Source organism: Bos indicus, chromosome 17 (assembly GCF_029378745.1).
Source record: "Bos indicus isolate NIAB-ARS_2022 breed Sahiwal x Tharparkar chromosome 17, NIAB-ARS_B.indTharparkar_mat_pri_1.0, whole genome shotgun sequence".
Classification (NCBI taxonomy): domain Eukaryota; kingdom Metazoa; phylum Chordata; class Mammalia; order Artiodactyla; family Bovidae; genus Bos; species Bos indicus.
Window position 1 is genome coordinate 46,099,539 of NC_091776.1, and position 21,567 is coordinate 46,121,105.

At 48.9% G+C, this 21,567-nt stretch overlaps 1 protein-coding gene across 2 annotated transcripts in view; it reads right to left on the bottom strand.

The window, feature by feature from the left end:
• Positions 1 to 9,338: 9,338 nt before the first annotated feature.
• ADGRD1 (adhesion G protein-coupled receptor D1) overlaps positions 9,339 to 21,567 on the bottom strand; it is a 176,729-nt gene continuing 164,500 nt past the window's right edge. For both annotated transcript variants that reach the window (XM_070769337.1, XM_019977882.2), the window contains 5 exons: positions 19,852 to 19,943; positions 15,892 to 16,018; positions 14,600 to 14,641; positions 12,930 to 13,022; positions 9,339 to 11,555 (listed from right to left, as the gene is read on the bottom strand). In XM_070769337.1, the coding sequence (XP_070625438.1) occupies positions 11,460 to 11,555; positions 12,930 to 13,022; positions 14,600 to 14,641; positions 15,892 to 16,018; positions 19,852 to 19,943 (450 nt within the window). In that variant the 3' untranslated portion in view covers positions 9,339 to 11,459. The remainder of the gene's footprint in view (positions 11,556 to 12,929; positions 13,023 to 14,599; positions 14,642 to 15,891; positions 16,019 to 19,851; positions 19,944 to 21,567) is intronic.

Below are 21,567 nucleotides of genomic sequence, written 5' to 3' on the forward strand. Positions count from 1 at the left end.
GACACAACTGAGCGACTAAACACAGCAGAGCATCCATCTATAGGATCCAGCAGGGAGAGAAGGGAGAAAGTCAATACACTTAGGAAAGCTCTCTCACCCCAGGGAATGTGTAAAACCAGGAATAGAACCTGGGGCCAGGGATGCTTGCTGTTTAATCGACAAACACAGCTTGAAGCAGAGGAAGCTCCAGAATATCCAATTAAGTGAACAAGCTACACAGATGCAGCTGTCAGGCCATTAACTCGTTTATCTGGACAGACTCCATTTGGTCCATTACTCTTCGTGGTGAAGTCTCCCCCAGGAATGGCTGCAAGGATGGAGGAATGGGCTTGGGGAGACGACAGGGCAGTCTCTGAGTGGTGTCCCCACCCCGTGGGCTGCAACTCCCTTCAGCCGTCCCTCCCTCAGCCCCAAGCAGGAGGCACACAGGGCCCGTCCTGCTGCTTGGGGACATGGAGGGGAGCCCAGCTGTGAGCAACAGGGAACTCTGCTGGTGTCTCTCCTGGCTGCACCTCCAGGACCATCCACAAAGCCAGCCTGCCTGCAGACAGGAGCCCCGGTCCTCTCCATCTTCTCCACACCTATCCTCGGGGGTCAGCTGTGGCCTGGCCACCTGCCCTCTGTCACACCATGGCTCCAGGTTTCCTGGGCAGACATCAGTGTCCCCTCACACATCATCCTGTGCCTTTGAGCAAACCAATCTCTGGGAAGGAGAATGGGACCACAAAGGTCATTTTTAAAATATCTTTAATTTTTTATTATTTATTTATTGGCAGCACCGCACACATGCGGGATTTTAGTTCCCCTACCAGGGATTGAACCCACAACCCCTGCATTGGAAGCAGGGAATCTTAACCACTGGACCACCTGGCCATGTGAACCAACGACCCACCTAGGCCATTTAGACCCATCAGGATGTGCCCCTGCATTGGGGCTGGGTTACCCTTCCCTGAGACACCCAGGAGATTCAGAGTTCTCTCAACAAAGAACAAGGGGTCTTGGAATGCAGACCCCGTGTCTGCTGCACCTGCTCCTGCTGTTCAGAGGATGGAGTTCGAGCTGCTGCAGCTTGAACTCAAAAGTCACACTGACTTGAAGAAACTGATCTCTCTGTTTCAGATTCCACTCTGCCTGAGTGGGAACTTAACCTTGGGGGATTTGAGGATTCTGTACCCACTTTCTGTCTTGTTTCCAGCGTTGAGTCCACGTCCCAGGGGGGTTATGCAACACCAAAGTATCCAGGAGGGAAGATCAGAGCCCTGGGAACTGCAGTCGAGACCCTGCATGCTGGCTTCTTTGTTCTAAGGTCTCTGAGTCTCCAGGGAGGCGATAAAGAGGTCAGGGGGTTGGAGGAGAGAAAGTATCTTCACCGCAGCCAATGTGCACTTGGCTAAGTGACAGAAAAAAAATGGCAGCCAGAAAACAAGGAGTCATAGCTCCCTCCCATCATTTTATCAACAACTACCCTACTTTTCGCAGGAAGTGCTTTATCAAAGCCTTTTTCTGTCTGAGGGGAAGGGCATTCCTGACTTCCTAGCCCCCTCTGGGCTTCCTGTCTCCCCAGAGAGGGAAGAAACACTAGAGCAACAGTTCTGAGAGGCACCTCCCTAGACACAGACTCTCTAAAAGATGGAGATTTATTATAATATTACGGAACATTTCTCCTACCTCACGTATTAACATCACAGCAAAAAAGAGCCAGTATATTAATACATTAGGTCGAAAGTGCTGTAAGATGCAGGCTCTATGACGAGTACAGTCCATAGGGAGAGTTCAAAGTCAAGAGCAAAGAAGGAATTGAAGCTCAGGCACCTACGGCTATAGAGAACATTCAACACAGCTCAGCTTCTAGTCAGATTAACATAAATCCTTACGCTAAAGACCTATTTACCTCAGTTTCTAATACCCAGTACAAATATGTTTAGCTTTCAATAACAAGAAAAAAATTGTAAGGCGATCAAAACAACAAAAGGCAAGTAAAACAATAAAACAAGTATCAGAACTAGACCACATACTATTACACAGTTGTTGACAGGAAATGTAAAATAACCATTATTAATATGTTAAGAGGGCTTCCCTGATGGCTCAGATGGCAAAGAATCTACCCACAATGCAGGACACCCGGGTTTGATCCCAGGGTTGGGAATATCCCCTGGTAAAGGAAATGGCTACTCACTCCAGTATTCTTGTCTGGTGAATTCCATGGACAGAGGAGCCTGGTGGGCTACAACCCATGGGGTTGCAAAGAGTCGGACACAACTGAGTGACTGAGCACAGCACACAGAGTAACAGTGTATTAGATGATTATACCATAAGGAAATGAATGACAACAAAGTCATGAGGAATGGAAGGGAGGAATAAGATTGCAGTGTTAAAGGTGGCTGAAGTATCAGTGGTACACTCTTATTTGGAGATGGATTTAGACTAGTTGAAATCTGTTTTGCAGACTTTAGAGCAATCGCTTTTTAAAAACATAGTATAAAAATATTTTGGAACCCAAAAGTCAGTCAGTCTGAATTCTACCAAGCATTTAAAGATGTTATACCAATTCTAAAGATCTAAATAAATAAAGAGATACTCCATATTCATGGATTGAAAGATTCAATAATGTTAAGAAATCAACTGTTCAAGATGGGTTTTTATAGACTGACTGTAATCCCCATCAATACCTCAGCAACCTACTTTAGATATATTGATAAATTGATTCTAAAAATTATATGAATATAATTCTAGGCAAAATACCAAGAATAGCCAACACAATACTGAAGGAGAAGAACAAAGAAGAACAAAGTCTGGGGACTCACACCACTTCCTGATTTCAAGACTTCCTATAAAGCTGTAAAAAGATGTAGTAATCAAGACAGTGTGGTATTGGTAGGAAAAAAACAGACACATGGACAATGGAACAGACAAGAGATCCCAGAATGAAAACCACACACATACAGTCAACTGATATTTGACAAAGGAGCAAAGACAATTCAAGGGCGAAAGGACAGAGCCTCAGATGAAGGAGACTGGCCCAACTGGATGTCCACAAGAATACTGATGGGCAAAAGAATGAGTCTTGACTCAAACTCCAAACCTTATACAAAATTTAATCTTAAAAGGATTGTATACTTAAAATTTTAAACTAAAACATGTCTACTTTCTCCAAAGGAGACATACAAATGGCCAATAGGCACATGAAAAATGCTCAACATCACTAATTACTAGAGAAATGTAAATCAAGAGGTATCCATCCATCCACACCAGTCAGAACGACCATCATCAAAAAGTCTACAAATAACAAACGCTGAAGAGGGCATGGAGAAAAGGGAACTCTCCTACACTGTTCGTGGGAATGTAAATTGGTGCAGCCACTATGGAAAACAGTATGGAGGCTCTTTAAAAAACTAAAAATAGAGCTACCATACGATCCACCAATCCCACTTCTGGGTAAATATCCAGATAAAACTGTAATCTGAAAAGACACATTCACCCCTATGTTCATAGCAGCACTATTCACAATAGCCAACACACAGAAGCAACCTAGATGCTCATTGACAGATGAGTGGATAAACCTAGATGCCCACTGACAGATAAGTGGATAAAGAATATGTGGTACATATATACAATGGAATATTACTCAGCCATAAAAAAGAAAAACAATTAAAATGAATAGACTATATTTAATATCTTGTGACAAATCATAATGGAAAAGAATATGTTTATGTATATGTACATATACATATAACTGAGTCACTTTGCTGTACAGAAGAAATCAATACAATACAGTAAATCAAATATACTTCAATAAAATAAAAAAATCTATAGCATGCCTAGAAGAAAATATAGGAGGAAATCTTTTTAAACTAAGATTTGTTAAGTATTTCTTAGACATAATACCAAAAGTATAATTGACAAAAGATAAAACTAATACATTTCACTTTATCAAAATGAAGCATTTGCTCTGGAGTGACATCATCATGGCAGACAAAGAGTTTTCTACCATCTTACTGCCAAAGATCATCCTTTAGACAACAACCGACAGAGGAAAAAGCCTTGTGGAAATCCAGAAGTCCCGTGGAGAAGTTCCAGGTACTGTCAGAGCAAAACAATCTGAAATTGGACGCTCTAAAAATGCAGAAGAGCAGTTTCATTTTACCCACATTACTCATTCCCTGCACGACTTGGGGCCAAGAGAGAGCTTCCTGGACTCTGATTTCTCCCACAGGGTAAAACGAGACAGTATGAGTGAGCACCTGGCTTCCCCAACTGTTCACGTTGCCAAAGCCTCACATCTCTTTCATCCCATGCAAAATGCTAGAATGTGCTGCCTTACCAGGGGCAGGGAGCAGGCTGGGAGAACAGCAGACAGGGCTCTTGCATGAAAAAGACACAGACCCCAACACATTACAGACTCCATCAGGAGGCTGGACCTTAATCCCCAAGCTGGCCCACAGGAACCCTCAGTGCTCCATGAGTCACACACACACACAGAGACACACACAGATATACACAGATACACACATACACACACACAGATACACACACAGACACACACCCAGACACAAACATACACGGACACACACACACACAGAGACACACACACACAGAGACACACACAGACACACATACACAGACACACACACACAGACACACACACACAGACACACACACACACACAACCACCATGTGGCAGGTCCCTGTGCATACTGCCAACTGCCCCAAGAGGAGGCTTTTGAAAGAGGACTGTGAGCATATGCAGAAATTTGGCCTGACTATGTGAGCCTGGGAGAAACCCCACAAATCTGAGCAATCAGCACCACCCTTGGGACAGCAAAAGGAAGCTCAGTACTCAGCCCAGAGCTTTGCAGGATGGAGAGAAGGTGTGTGAGCTTAAGAATTCTATCACAAGAGGGAATAAGATGTATGGAGTAGGTGTGTCCACAGAACAGCCTGAGAAGGCCTCAGACACTTAGAGCTGAGAGACGGTATCACACACGCACACATAGAGGACTCAAACAAAACTGGAAATTAAAGAGGGCATATTACAAGTAATACCACAGAAATACTAGAATTGTAAGAGTGTACTATGAACAATTATATGCCAACAAATTGGAAAACCTAGAAGAATGAATAAATTCCTAGAGAGATACAACCTACCAACACTGAATCATGAAAGTACAAAAAATCCAACTAATATAAAGTAATGAGGTTGAATCAATAATCAAAAACCTTCCAAAAAAGAAAAGCCCAAGACCAGATGGTTCACGGGTGAATTCTACCAAGAATGTAAAGAAAAACTAACACCATCCTTCTCAAACTCTTCTAACAAATTGAAAAGGAGAGAACACTTTCAAACTCATTGTACAAGGCCAGTATTACCAAGATATCAAACCCAGGCTAGGACACTACAAGAAAACCACAGGCCAATATCTCTGATAAATGCAGATGGAAAATTTTTCAACAAAATGCTAGCAAACTGAATTCAACAGAATCTTAAAAAAAAAAAAAATAATACACCATGATTTATCCCTGGGATGCAAGGATGGTTCAACATATTCAATCAATAATGGGATAAACCATATTAATAGAATAAAAGATAAAATCATATTAGCATCTCAATAGACACAGAAAAGTCTTTGGCAAAATACAATATTCATTCATGGTTAAAAACTCAACATAATAAAGGCCATACTTGACAAGCCCACAAATAACATATTCAATAATGAAAGGTTGAAAGCTTTCCTTCTAAGATGAGAAACAAGACAAGGATGCCCACTCCTACCACTCTTATTCAACACAGGAGTTAAATAATACTGGAAATCCTAGCCAGAAAATTAAGGCAAGAAAAAGAAATAAAAATCATCCAAATCATAAAGGGAAAAATGAAATTAGCATTTTTAGAAAACCCTAAATATTCCACCAAAAACTGTTGGAACTAACAAATGAATTCCATAAAGTTGCAGGATACAGAATCAATGTCAAGGAATGAATGGATAAATAAATGTGGCATATATATATAGATACATGTGAATATATATTACACACTGAATATTACTCAGCTGAAGGAAACCCTGCAGTTTGAGACAACATGAATGTCCTCAAAGGGCATTTTTCCATGTGAAATAAGTCAGGCAGAGAAAGATAAGAACTGTATGATCTCACTTACCGGAAGAATCTACAAAAGCCAAACTCATTGAAACAGGGAGTATATTGATAGTGCCAGAGACAGGGATGGGGCGGTAGGGTAGGGTGTTGGGGGTAGGTGAAATGGATGAAGGGAATTAAAAAGATACAAAGTTCCAGTTATAAAATAAGTAAGTCCTGGGGACATAACATACAACATGGTAACTGTAGTCAATAATGTTTTATTTGCATATTTGAAAGTTTTTGAGAATAGGTCTTAAAAGTTCTCATCACAAGAAAAGAAATTCTGTAGCAACATACTATGATAGATATTAATCAGACTTGTGGTGATCTTGCAATGTATACAAATGTCAAGTCATTATGTTGTGCACCCAACAATATTATAATGTTGTATGTCAACTGTACCTCAATTAAAAATAATAATAAAGTTAGAAAAAAAGACAGGAAGCAGGAAACTAGCCAATAATGAGAACAGAGCACCACCTCTACCCACCGCGCCCCCCACCCATGCCATACAGCCCAGGACTCACACCCAAACTCCCCAAACACGGTGAAAAAAGAGTTTAAAGGCCAATTGCAGCCCAGAAAAACAGTCCTCCGTGTCTGGACTCCAAGTTCTGAGGAATCTCTGCAGGAAAGACGGCCTGAGAACACTGCTGTGAAAGGCAGGTCTGTGGGCTCTGGCGGAAGGCACGCAGGGACCCAGAGGGCATCCGAACCCCTCTAGAACTACGATGCGGCTCCACCTTGAGGCAACCTTTCTGGGGGCGCCCTGCCCCAGCCACTACACTCAGGGCTCGCGGCTGATGGAGGAGGAAATCTGCGGCAGGAGAGGCAGCCACGGCACCCAACCCGGCCTGCACCCGCCTCCTCCAACACCAAGAGAGAGCCGGAATGATGCCCTGAGCGCTGACCCGTCTCCAAGATGGACCTAAACCGCGAGCAGGAGGCTCTGGTTCATGCTTTCACAGTACAGCTGGTGTGGGGGCATCATCTAACTCCGACCCTCAACAAGCCCCCTTCACCTCAGCCGTAAGAGCATCTGACTGAGATGCTCTCAGAGCACAGCGAGGAAGTACACAAAGAAGGGAAACGTTTCCCCTGTAGAGTCAGTGCGTTCATCCCCCGCTTCCACGAGAAAGAGGAAAAAGCAAGCCCACAAGTGCAAAATACCCCAGCCCCAGGAGTGAGCAGAGAAATGCAAATCATGACATTTCACACATACTAAGTTGGTGATAAAAACACTGATAATGCTCTTTGCTGGTAAAACATTTGGAAACCGAGAATATTAATAAGTTATCATTGGCAGTGAGAAATTACTTTCAATATTTTGGCAAAATGTTTCAAGAGTGATGGAATTATTTACTCTTTTTGATGCAAAAATCCAATTTTGAAATTTTAACCTGGATAGTAATCAATATACGAAAAAAAGTCATAAGCAGAAAAACCTCAAAGATACCAATACCCATCAATCTATGTAAAATAGATATAAAATACATTAAATGCATATAATATGAATATAACTACTTATTATATATGTTGTATATAATATAGAGGGCTTCCTTGGTGGTTCAGCTGGTAAAGAATCTATCTGCAATGCAGGAGACCTGGGTTTGAGCCCTTGATTGGAAAGATCCCCTGGAGAAGAGAATGGCTACCCAGCCCAGAATTTTTGCCTGGAGAATTCCATGGTAGAGGAGCCTGGAGGGCTATAGAAGCATAGCAATCATTACATTGTAAAATAGTGCCAAGTTTTGATAAAATATATGTAATTAAATGTTTATGTATATACATTATAATTATGAATAATACCTAATAATATGGAAAACAGTTTAAGAGAGTACATCAACTTAATTTTTGTTATATTATTTATTTATTTGGCTGTTTGGTCTTAGCTGCAGCACGTGGGCTCTTCCGTTGCAGCACATGGACTCTCTAGTGGTGGCACACAGGCTCCAGGGTGCACAGGCTCAGTAGTTGCATCACGAGGGACTGGCTGCTCCACAGCATGTGGTATCTTAGTTCCCTGACCAGGGATCAAACCCACTTCCCCTGCATTGCAAAGTGAATTCTCAAGCACTGGACCACCAGGGAAGTCCCCACAGTATGTCAGTACATCAAGTTTAAAAACAGATGTCTGCACAGCAGACAAGATGTAGAACCAAGTAGATCACGTGTAAAAGGAACCAAGAGAAACATGACAAAGCAAATGAATAACTATAGCTGGGAGGATCTTTGAACCTCCCATGAAGAATCACCAGTGTATGTGTGTGTGTGTGTGTGTGTGTGTGTGTGTGTGTGTGTGTGTGTGTAACCTACAAAAATACAACAAACTATGCCATACTTGCATGCTCAGTCGTGTCCAATTCTATGTGATCCCGTGGACTGTACCCCGCCAGGCTCCTCTGTCCATGGGATTTTCCAGGCAAGACTACTGGAGTGGGTTGCCATGCCCTTCTCCAGGGGATCTTCCCAACCCAGGGGTTGAACCCAGGTCTCCTGCATTGCAGGCAGACTCTTTACTGCCTGAGACACTAGGGGTTCACAATGAACTAGTGACTATAACAAAAGAGAAGCAGACTCACAGATACAGAGAAGAAACTAGTGGCCACAGTGGTGGTGGGGCGGTACAGGGGTGGGGAGTGGGAGGTACAAACCATTGGGTGTAAGATAAACTACAGAGCTGTACTGTACAACACGGGGAATACAGCCAATATTTTGTAATAACTGTAAATGGAGTATTAACTTTAAAAACTGTACAAAATTTTTTAATAAAAAATAATAAACCATATTTAAAGACTTGGTATATAAAAAGAATATAAAATAGCTTGATAATTCTTTAATATTGTGTTGAAATATTTTTGATATATTAGCTAAAATATGTTAAGTTAAAAAAAAAAAAAGAAGCAGCACCAATATTCCATGCAATACATTAACCTGAGGAACACAGGGCTGCAAAAACCCCACTGTCTGTCATTCTTCCCTACCCAGGGAGGCACCCAGGGAGGCTCCTGGGTAGGGTGGGGCATCGTCTATGGCAGAGTCCCCAGAGCCAGAATGTGCTGAGGACATAGAAAGCACTGAGTAGAAGTCTGTCGAGTGAATCCCAGGATAGGATTTTACCCATGTGCGTTTCCCAATAGATTTTTGTCAAGAGACACACAGTCTTGCTTGCCTTTCACCAGCAAAAGATGCTAAGGACCACATTTTACTTAAAGGACATTAAGAGTTTATTTCATAAAAGTCACAACATATATTCACTACATAGTTGCATTCATCACCTTTCCTGTGCTATAAACTACTTTAAACACACAATTCTTTCCAATTGCTTATCTTCGGCCAAATTATGTGTAGATAATAGAGTGCCGCAGAAGCCAAAATATATAGCCTATAAATAAAGTGCACTACTCTCATTTTTAGAAATAAAAAGTTGTTCATTACTTCTCCTGATATATATTAGCTGTGTAGAGTGAATATGCAGAGTTAAAAAAACAAAGAATTCTATGTAAAATAAAGACAGTTCCTTATTTGATTTGCTTCACCAGAAACTAAATAAGAAAAAAAAAATCCAAGTGTAAATCTTAGGAATACAGTGTTCTCACTTCTAGGTGCTCTTGGGCACAAGGATATAATGCCAAGTTACAGGTGACCTGGCTTCTGGAATCACAAGACACTTAGAGCGGGGGCCAGCCATACTTTTCACCAAACACTGGGGTCTTTGCCTGCATCAGGCAGGTTCACCCCCCAGGGGCACTGTCACCACACAGGGCCCTGTCACAGGTGCCGAGGCTGGTACATCTGAAGACCCCTCCTCCCTGTGGAGGGACAGAGGTTAACCCCTCCATCAACATGCCACTGTGTCCCACCCTCAACACAGCAGGAGATGCTTGAAGATGACTGTTAACACTCATCGTCATCAGGGCAGTTCCTTTATGAAGGTGCAGAGGAAGATGGGAGGTCTACAAAACCACAGAGAAACTCACCAGGAGACAAAGCAGAGGTGAGGGGACAGGGCGGGACGGTCGTGGGGGGCGGGGCTTTAATGCTATCGCCGTCACAGTTTTCAAGGAAGATTTTCCAGTATCAAAAACAGGTTGGAATTTCTTACCCACACATTTCACAAGCACTCTTAGTGCTGTCATCACAGTGCAACCTTTCGCAGTCTTGCTTCCCAACAACTCCATGGTGTTTTGGTTCACATCTAGGATCGCAAACCCTAGCGTTCCACGGGATCTCGCCCAAACATGGGGTCGTAAGGATCATTCCGTTTCCTGGGGGGCTGAGTCCAGGTCTAGGCCTATAAATAAACATCAACTCAGAAGACACAGCCAGTGCCACCCCCCACCTCCCTAGGTCCGTCAGGACGGGGTTCTTGATTCTCCCCCGCACTCAAGAGCAGCCTGCCACGTGGCTCTGTCAAGGCACCTTTGCAGCAATGTGCAGTCACGTACTGTACCGTGCTACTCTCCACTGTAATCCACTCTTTGGAAAACTGGAAAAGTATTTGCAAGTGATGAGGAAGAAATCCTAGGGATGTTATGCCTTGGAAAACGGTGGCTCTTCTGGCCCATCATGAACACAGAGAAGGCTCAGGTGCCAGGAAAGGAGGAGGGGGTGGATTTTAAGGCTGACTTTGAATCTGAAGAGCAAAAACTCATGAGGAAGGGGCTGAGATGCTTTCGGAGCAGAAGACTCCACCCTCGGTGGAGCTCTTTGCCTTAGCGAGATCCCCATGCACAGACAGGGGCTGGGCAGCCAGCGTCTCCCCCCCACAGCCCTGGGCATCAGCAGAAGCCCAGCGCAGCCATGCGAGCAGACGTGGGGCTGGCCCAGGCTGACACCACCCTGCAGAAAGAATCACTCTTTGGCAGGTGCCTGGCATTGGGGACCCTGTTGTTAGGTGGAGTCGGCAGGTAGAAAACATGCTCATGGGCAGCTGCCTCAGCCCGACCCTCCCCTGCATACAGCAGGACTTTGGTCCAAAGTCCCCATCACAAGGCAGAGGTTAAACTTCTCACCGGTGCTATGGCCCCTGTGCGCCCAGTGTGGAGGGTCCTGTGCTGTGTGTGCGCTGGCAGGGATGAAATGGAAGTGTGTGCCCCAGGGTCCCACCCTCTCCTCTGTGTATCAGGCTGCAGGCAGACTGGCAGACTCTGTCACACGGGCAGATCACAGGTGAGAACAGCTCTCTCGGGGCTGTGACCCCCGGGTCCAGACGGTAACGAGGAGAGGGTCCCAGTGGCGACAGCAGAGCGTTGCTTGCGTTCTGTTTGCAGCAGGTAGAGGGGTTCTGAGCAGCAGGCCGGCCGGGTCTTCAGCCTCTCTGCTCACACGGCAGACAGGTCCACGCGGTGTCCGGAGTGACTGCTCTTGTCCCAAGGGCTGAGCCTGGTGGAGCCCGTAGCAAGCCGGGTCCCATTCATCTGCAAACCACAAAGGAGTGAGGAGTGAAGACTCTGCTCCCAGACAAGAAACCCATGGTGCCCTGGGAGTGTGGAGAGCAAAGCCTAGGGCCAGAAAGCTGCCTGAGAATCCTCCCTAGTTTGAGGAAGGGGCACTGCTCCCCAGAAAAATGAGCACTTTTCCCCACCTTCTTGGCAAGCATTTGCCTGCCTCATAGCCCCCAGTTTCTGGGGTGCACTCAACCCTGCAGTCATTTACTCATCGATCTGTCCTTCCTTCCTTCCTTCATTCATTCGCACATGTATTCATTCATTTGCAAATCTATTCGTCCATCTGCTTATGCAGTCATTCCCTCTGTGTTGATTTATGGAGCAGGCAATGCACCAGGGACCGAGGTAGGCTCTGAGGTCACTCCAGTGAGCCAAGCTGATCGGACTTTAGTTCTCGTGGAGCTTGCATTCTGATGGGAGAGGCGGACAATGGCCATCAAGCAAATGAATAAACTGAACAATTCCCGGGAGTGGCAGGCAGGTATATGATGCTGGAATAGGGAGGGAGCACCTTTGTTCAGTGCTGTCCGGGGAAGACTTCCTGAGATGGGATCCCTGAGCAAGGACCTGACAGGTAGGAAGCTGCATTGCAGTGAGAACGAAGGACACTGCTTGCTCCAGGCTGCCTCGGGACCCTGCTCAGGGGTCTGCAGGGCAGAGAACAAGGAACCACACATCCAAGCCCAGCACTGAAAAGTGCGTGGCTTGTTCAGACCCCTGATCACTCATGATCAATTTTTCAGGCATCTGTAGGGGGAGGAGCCCTGATGTAAAGGCCGGGCTGTGCCAGCAGACTTCTGTGCCTCTGTGGGTCACCAGTGTGTCCAATGTCTGCGTCTTGGTCAACTGACCTTCCATCCCCCTGAGTCAACATAAGAAGTTCTGATCCTGGAAAGTGCAGGAGAGAGGTTCAGGTGACTTCATGAGGAGGGGACCTTGTTGGGGTGTGACATCAGCTTGTGCCACCAGCAGGCCTATGTCAGGTGTGAAAGGGTCAACTGACAAGCACCAGCACCTGAGCCGAGCCTCCATCACCTCGACCTGGGCAGCCATTTGCCCCGACACAGATGGTGCGGATAAAGGAGCTTAGGGAAGGAGGAAGCAGAGGGGCCGGGGCTCAGGACTCGAAAGACACAGGCTCGGGACCCCTTGGTCCTCAGCAAGGTGGGAGCTGTGTGCAGCTCAGTGAAGCTGGAGCAAGTCCCCGGCCGGCAGGGACTGGCTTTGCAGGCAATAAGGACAAGGAACAAGAGCCCTGGGTCAAGGTGGGCCAAGGATGGAAGGCACTTGGAGAAGGATGGGCCGGCACAGGAGGGGTGCAGACAAGACACCACACGCACTCACAATGTCCGAGCTGAAGGGCTTCACGTTGGCCTGGCGGCTGGAACTGCTCGTGAGGGACCATACCTTGGTTTTATGCTTGAAAGCCGCTCTCACCTTCAAAAGCAGAATGGAAGGCTCAATGGAAGCAATTTCAGAAGTGGAAAAAGCAACAATAAGAGGTCATTCTAAAAGGTCCTGAGGAATTTTTGCTGATGCCAGGCCCAGAACACTGCACATGGGGTGAGACAGGATTCGGAGGTATTGGGTCCAGTCAGTGGTTCCAGAGCTGTGCTGTGTGTCATTGATTCGTTTGGCAGATACAGACTGTGCCCATCCCCCGCACCAACTCCCGCCATACCCAACCCTGCACGGGGAGAAAGCTGGATCTCCTGGTCTTTGCTGACCTCACAGCTCTGGGTGAAGAGACAGGACATGCTCAACAATGAACAGCATGAGGGCAGGGCATGTGACTGGCACAGACATCACCCAGAGCAGTAAATGAACAAATGCACGAGTGGGGCAGGCTGTGTGTGGTTCTGAGGCTGCTCCCCTTTCTGCTCCCTCTGCCACGTGGATCAGTCTCAGCCTCTGCTAGGGCTGCTCTCTGGTCTTTGCAATCATGTGACCTCCCTCTTCCATTGGCTTCCATCGTCCTGGGCAACTCACCCTGCGTGTTCCACCCCACATCTCCTTCCTCTCTGCCTGACCTCTCCTGTGCAAATGGACAGAATCTCCTGAAAGAGCACAGAGTGGGTGTTCCCACCCTGTTCTCAATCATCATTCCAGAGGCATTTCCCCATAATCCCAGCCTGTTGTGTGTGTGTGTGTGTGTGTGTGTGTGTGTGTGTGTTGAGTCACTTCAATCATGACCAACTCTGCGACCCCATGGACTGTATGTAGCCCACCAGGTTCCTCTGTCCATGGGATTCTCCAGGCAAGAATGTTGGACTGGGTTGCCATACCCTGCTCTAGGTGATCTTCCCGACCCTGGGATTGAACCCCTGTCTCATGTCTCCTGCAGTGGCAGGTGGGCTCTTTACCACTAGTGCCACCTGGCGCAAATACCGAGAAACATGGTACCAAACCCACAATGTAAGGGTAAAACTTTTCCTATGGATTACTGGTCCTCAGAGATGGGATCCAGAGCAGCCTGCACCATCCCGTGGCCAAGTACAGGGCAGGGGCAATGGCCCAGATTGCACCAAGAGGAATGAGCCCACTCCAAGTGCCCCAGTGCCCTTGGAAGCCGCATCACAAAAGCCCCGTCTCTAATCCCTGTAGTCAAGAGTCTTCCTTACACCCCAGGTCAGCTTCCTGTATGCCTTGGGGGAGGGTTTGCTGGGAGCCCATCTGCATCTCACTCTCCCTAATACACCTGATGCCAAGCAAGGTCCTGAGTCTCCAACTGAGTTACTCTACACTGTCTCCATCTCCCCTGGTCCTCCATGCAGCCAGCAGCCCCTGGGTGACATCAGTGAGGGAGGATTTGTGTATGTTGCTTAGCAACCGGGATGAGGGAGGAGGGACTGATGTGAAGCAGCCGCCTGCACACAACCTGTTACAGAAACCAAGGCTCATTCAGGGTTACAGTCCCAGAAACCAGCCAGATGAGGCCACACCTTTCCTGCTCTCTGTGCCCTTGCAGAAATGAAAAACCAGCTTCATGTTGGCAGGAAGTGGAGCAGACATACCTCTGAATTCAGAAGACAGTGAAAGAGGAAGATGAAAAATCCCTGGGAAGGAAAGGGAAGAAAACGCAGAATTAGAGCCTCTTGCATTTTTGTTACAAACACTTTCTGAGGGTTCCTTCCAATGTCACCCATGGACTCTAGAGTGGCATCAGCATGGCTTGTTGTTGGAGACGATGTGAGCAGGCTGTGATGCTTCACCATGAAACCATGCGGATGGAAGGGTGTCCTGTAACCTAACCTAGATGCAGGCAGACACCATGGCCAAGATACAGAGACAGGTACATGCCCAGATTGGCTTAACCTGGAAGAGGAGCAAACTTGCTGGGGAGGACAGGTGGGAGGGCACGAGCCTACCAGCTAAACAGCCCTTGTGTCCTCACCGGCAGACCAAGTATGATGATGACAACGAAAACAGATCCAAGACGAGGATGTCCCCAAACATCTAGAGACTTCTCCTCTGTGTCAGCACTAGGCAAACACTTCATCTCATTGAGTGCTAAAAGCAGCCCCATGAAGTGGGTCTTATTACTGTTCCCGTTTTATGGAAGCGGAGACCAGGACACAGAGGATAAATGAGGAACCCAGGACCTATGGTGTGTAAGGGCTGCTGCCACGACAACCTATCCCCTGTCACCATAACAACCAGAAGAAAGCTGTGTATAGGGGCTTATTACAGATTAAAAGTGCAACACAGCTGCTGGTCGTGAAGACCCAGAGGCAGCAAGGACATCACGGTAAGGGCTGAGCTGGGCCGCAGTGACATTGGCTGGGATTCAGCCCGCAGCTCGGCTGTGTAGGCTATGGATGGCAATGAGCATTCGCCTCTGTCCTTCCAGCAGGGGCTTGTGGGTCTGGGGACTCGGACTCTGGGCATCTCAGATCTCCGGTTTTCAGGCCGTTACCTTTTCTGTCCTTCCATGTAGAGGGCAGATGAGAACTCAGAACCTGAGGTACCTCCCTCTTCACCACCCCTCCATGCCCGGCTCCCTTTTAGGAGCCACCCACATGCTGATCATCTTCCATTCAAGCTGGATGTATCTCCCACAGGTACTTCCCTGAAAGATGAGGCAACCCTGTTGTAAATGGGGTCCTCCAGGCCCTGTTTGCTCAGAGACCCCAGTGTGTGCCCCATCCATGCCTCTGTCCTCTGGGATGCTCCCACCCTACGGGCTCAAAAGGTGAACCCCTGTGGAGGGAACAGATCAGAGTGTCTCCTTCCTGTTCATCTCCTTCCTACTCATCTATTCACAAAGCTGACAGCTCCCAGGCTGACAATCCCATTGGGCCCTCACCTGTAAGGAGTTGAGTATGGCAAACATGTACTGGAAGACCATGGCCTGGTTGTTGACAGCAAGCACGCCAAAGACCCACGAGGTTCCCAGGATGGGCAGCAGCACGGCCACAGCTTTTGCGGTCAACCTGCCAGAGAAACAGGGATGGGCACTCTGGTGATGGGCAGACAGGGAGGGTCCAGATGCAAGGCTTCTGGCTGGGAGCAGACAGAGCCGCTGCTAGAAGTGAGACCTGGCTCCTGCCTTCAGGAGACCTTGGGTGAGGCGCTGACCACCCCAGATGTATAAGACAAGGTCGCTGCCAGGCCAGCCCTGGGCCAAGCTGATCCAGGGCTTGTTCTGCTCCGGTTGGACTGCAGCCCGTTCTGGGCATCTGGGAGCCAGCACATCCACTGGGCAAACTTGGGATGGCCACCCTGACTCAGCCGGTGGTGATGCTGACGCAAATGCTGATCCCAGGTGTCACAGAGGGAAGCAGAGCTGTGGGGCTGGGTAGAGTGGGAGACACACCCAGTGCTGGGGCACCTGCAGCATCAGCCCTGAGGCTCCCCCTCGGAATGTGAGTTCCTCGAGAAGAAGGATCTCGATTCCCCAGTGTCTGGAAAGCCCAGATAGAGCTGGTGTTGAGGCAGTGCCCATGAGGTTGTCTGAATCCTGGTTGTTTCTGATATGCCCTGCAAATCACATGCTAACTGAAGCCCAGGCTACCTGACTCCTGCAACAGCTCAGCTTTCCATGGGGATGAGGGTGGAGGGAGGCTCTGCATGTGAGCTTTAGAGAAAAGTCTGGAGGCTGATGGGAGCCGTGCTGCCCAGGTCAGCAACCGGCACACCCCTCGTCCTTCAGCGCAGTGGCTGACACAGTCTCGCTCACTGGAGGGTGAGTTGTCTGGAGGCTGGACTTTGCATCTCCACAGCCCCAAAGCGCAGCAAGGCGCCAGAACCTGCAGGCTCTCAGGAAGTGGTCACTGAACGGATGAAGGAAGAGCTCACAGATGAGCCTGCAGACGTGGGGGACATGGATCCAACCCTTTCCGGAAGGTGGTGTAACAGCCCCAAGGCACTTCCGGGTCAGAAAGCCAAGCTCCCGGCACTGACAGCTCCTGGCGGCAAATTCCTGAGAAACCAAAGGTTGTTCCCGCATGTCAGCTCTCAGGGAAGCTGCCGCCGTGTGTTATCATAATGTTAACACCGTTAAAACACCCGAATCTGGGAAATAAAATATCGTGAATGATTTAGGTTCAAACTTTAGATCCTGGAAAAATCTGTAATTGAAAGGAGCAGCCGCCGACAAATCGGTATCAAATGTGCTACTTTAAAGGGATGGTTCATTTTTACTTTAAAAAAGAGAGCAATAAATAAGAATCTTGGGAGAAACTCCTCTAGTTGAGGCTCTCTGTGGGCTTGTTAACCAAGCTGCCAGGTCTTGTCAAAGGTGGAAGGAGCGGGGTCCCTGAACAGTCGAAGGCCCGGGAGGGGGACGCTGTCCACATGCACGTATGCATGACGCATGTACGCACCACGCACGCACGCAAGCAAGCATGTGACTCCTTGATGCCCCGCCCCAACTCGCTCCCCCCAGGGGCGGGGCCTGCGTGGGGCTCCACCTCCTGCATCCTCTAACCACCCAAGGCTCCATGTGGTTCACACCTCCCTCCCCATCCCCAGGTCCCTGATCTCACTGGGAAAACTCAATGTTCTCTGCTGCTTTCTGGGGAGTCTGAAGTCATGACCAATAAATAAGAGATGAGAAAGCAGGTGGAAGGCAGCCCATTAGGGCTCCAGAGGAAGCATCTGATCCCGTTAGTCACTGAGCATTGATTGAGCTGATGGGCAGGAAGGAGAGGCTTAGACTGAATCCAAGAGACGAGGAGCTGGAAGTGTCCCAAGGAGGCTGTGTTGCATCTTCCAGCCCAGCTTCCAGGGCTCCTGCTTCACCAGCCCAGGGAGGGGGTGGTCACTCTAATGACACTAAGAAGGGAGTGAGAGAGCTACTCAGGGTCCAGCTGCACCACGTGAAGAGGAGTCAGTGCTGGGTGACATCAGAGTCAGGGTCTGTCCAGAGAGACCAGCTGGACTCTCTTCAGGAGGTCGGCCCAGGGCCGTTGTGTCACTTGAAGGACACAGGACACGGGAGGGCACAGTGGCATTGCCCCAGTCATGGTTCCTCAGAGAGGCAGAAACACCCTCCAGATCACAGCCCCATCTCCCATGTGTCAGCCTCCACTCCGAGACCAGGTCCCCGTGGAGAGCAGGCAGGTCATGGGCTCAGCCGCCTCCTGGGCCATGATGCATAAAGAGGGGACAGGGGCCAGAGAGAAGGGGTGGGTGTGAGTTGAGACCTAGGCTGCTCTGGGCACAGCCAGGCCAGTGGTCCCCTGGGTGCCAGGTCAGAGGGGCAGCAAGAGCCTGTGCTGGAGACAGACCAGGGCCCTGTCCGTGGAGGGGAGGGCCTACAGACTGAGGTTGGGGTGAGGGAGGGTCGGGCTCCTCCCTGGCCAGGCCCCTTGGCTGGGGACAGGCTGCCTCATGGAGCAGCGCTGCCTGTTCTCGCTGATGAAAGAGGAAAGCAAGTGATCCTGACCCAGGAGCATCTCCAAGGTTTCCAGGGGCTGAAAAAGTCCAAGAAGCCAGAGCCACCTGTCAGGTTAATTTATAGTGTTTGGAATTCATTACAGAATAATTGTCTTATCGATTTGCCGCAGATATATTTACTCTTTTCCCTTTCAGATCAGAAGAGATGTAGTGTAGCTAAAGTAACTTACAGAATGCTAGCTGCCTAGTAACTGTGCCGTGTTTATAAGTCACTTCAGTCATGTCCAACTCTTTGTGACCCCATGGACTGTAGCCTGCCAGGCTCTTCTGTCCATGGGATTCTCAGGCAAGAACACTGGAGTGAGTTGCCTTTTCCTTCTCCAGAGGATCTTCCTTACCAAGGGATCAAACTCGCATGTATTACTTCTCTGGCATTGACAGACGGGTTCTTTACCACTAGCACCACCTGGGAATCCCGGTCTCTTTGTGTAACCCCCTAAATTCCCTGCAAGGAGCCACCTCTCCCACTTCCTGGCCCTGTGGTTTAGAGGTGCTGCCTGCACCCCAGAGCCAGGATGGACCATGTGACTCAGGCCTGAGTTAACTGCTGACTTCCATCCACTGTAACTGATTCATGAATGGGCATATGGCCTGGTCTGAGTCTGCTTGCAGGCTCAGGACCTCTGTCTGATTTTGAGGGAAAGAGACACACTTTCCCATGGACTTGAACCTTCTTTGGCAGCCATTTTGTCACCAGGAGGCACAGTTCATCTCAGGGTGAAGCCAACAGATGATGTGGGGCAGAGAAATGCAGGCAGACTGGGTCCTGGACTAAGCCATTCTAGACTCACTCCTAGACTCATGGTTGCCTTTTGCTTGAATCAGCTTGTGTTGGGTTTTCTGACACTTGCAAGCGGCAGATCCCCAATAATGGGGCGAGGAAACCCCAGAAGGCAGCAAATGTGAGTGTGGAGACACCTGCTCCTTCTGTGGATGGATCAGCCCCAGCACAGGTCAGGCCAACCTTTGAGATGGCAGCTATCACCCCTACCACACAGATCAGCAAAGCAGGGTGCTATGGGATTGAACAGCCCATGAGGTCTCAGCAGATGGTAAGGGCTGAGCCACAACCGACGCAGCAGGACAGTCAGGCTTGAGTACCTCTGTACCCCACCACAAGCTCCTCTAACTCTAGGGGTGAAGCTGTCTCTGGAGGATCATCCAATAAACCCCCTCTTTTACGGATGGGGCAGCGAGCTTGGAAAGGGGGCTGCTCCTGGTTGAGACAGATGAGGGCATGAGCTCTGTGCTCCCTGTGATGTCAAGTGGACACAGAGCTAGCCCAAGAGTGTGACCCGCCTTCCTGCCACCCCCACAGCATCAGTGGCGGGGTGGGGCATGGCTGACAGCCCCGGGTCCAGCTTACTTGAAGGCACTGGGATCTCCATGTATCTTGTAGTTCTCGGCGCTGATCTGTGAAATGACCCTGGTCACCGCGATGAGGATGCCAATGTTGACCTGCACGAGGAGCACAGGAGACAAGGTAAGGGCTGGAGCGCACCTGCAGGACATCTGAGTCCACCTGGGGGCACCCACTCCCCAGCCGGGCTTCTCGAGCAAACAGGTGGCATCTCTGGGAGAAATCTAACAGTGTCTTTGAACTTTCACCTACACAGATCCCCTGCAAGACTGCTTCCAGGAGCACACATCTATGCTAGAGAAAAGACAGCCCAACATCCCAGGGCTAGTCCCCAGAAGCACATCAAAGAAAGCACCTCTCAGGCCTCCCTGGTGATCCAGTAGTTGGGAATCTGCCTTGCAACGTGGGGGACACGAGTTTGGTCCCTGGTCCAGGAGGATCCCACATGCCATGGGGCAATGAAGCCCGTGGACTGCAACTAATGAGACTATGCTCTGGAGCCTGCAAGCCACACTACTGAGCCCACGCACCAGTAAAGCCTGCACACCCTGGAGCCCATGCTCCACGACAGGAGAGGCCACTGCAGTGAAAAGACCACGCATTGCAACAAAGAGTAGCCACCTGCTCGCTGCAACTGGAGAAAGCCTGCGTGCAGCGATGAAGACCCAATGCAGCCAAAAATTTATAAATAAATATTAAAAGAAAGAAAGCAAGCACCGCTCCACTCAGCATTGAGGTAAGGAGGTTGTGAACTTCAGCATCAGACAGAACTGGTTCCAATTTCCTTTCACCATGTACTCCCTGGGTGTGACACTGAAGTCCTCTGAACCTCAGTTTTTCCACCTAATAAGTATTAACACCCACAGTGCAGTCTGAGTGTTGGAAAGATAGGAAATCACATCTCCAAAGCCCCAGTACAGCCTGACTCTCATCTCCTGCCCCTACTCCAGGCTCCCAGCTGTGGGATCCACAGAGGCCATGGTAGAGGATTCTTCATCTTCTGCCGAGTGCTTGCTCCTGCTAGGCAAGGTCCTCTTGGAGTCTGAGGGGCTGGGAGGCTCCTCTTGGGGACTGAGGGCTAGGGGCGGGGGGCTGCAAGGGTCGGTGGCAGTGGCTCCAGCACAACCCATCCTCTCCCATGGGCAGCTCTCCAGGGTCCTGAACAGGAGTCCGACCAGGCAGATGACAGCAGAAGCATCCCCTCCCTCTAGATTTCTTTCCGCTACAGGATCCATGCCAGCTGGAATCCAGGGTCATGCTGTGGCCAGGGACTTCTTTGTATTTGAAAAGCTCAGAGGTCATTTACAGAATCACTGAGGAGTCCGGCTCCTGGCCATGTGTGAACTTCCAGGCCCGACCACAGGTAAGAACAAAGACTTTCCCTGGCAAGCCTCCTAGGGAAAGTGGCCCTCCCCATCCCAGACCTGTGGTACAGCAGAGCATCCTAAGGTCTGAAGGAAGTTGCAGGCAGGCACTCAGGCCCCTCCCACCCTGACCGGCCATGCCACACATATATCTGCATTCCTGGCCTGAATACCTGCATTCCTGGCTTTCTTAGGGGGTCCAACCTGGGGCCTTTCCAAAGCACCTCTGCTGATACCCCTTATCCCAGGAGTCTTGCAGACATGTCTCCCCACTCTGCCTCAGTGACCCGCACCTTCTCCACTCCCAGTCCTCCTCCTACCTCCTCCTCCCTGGCTCCCTGGTCCAGGACTCAGCAGC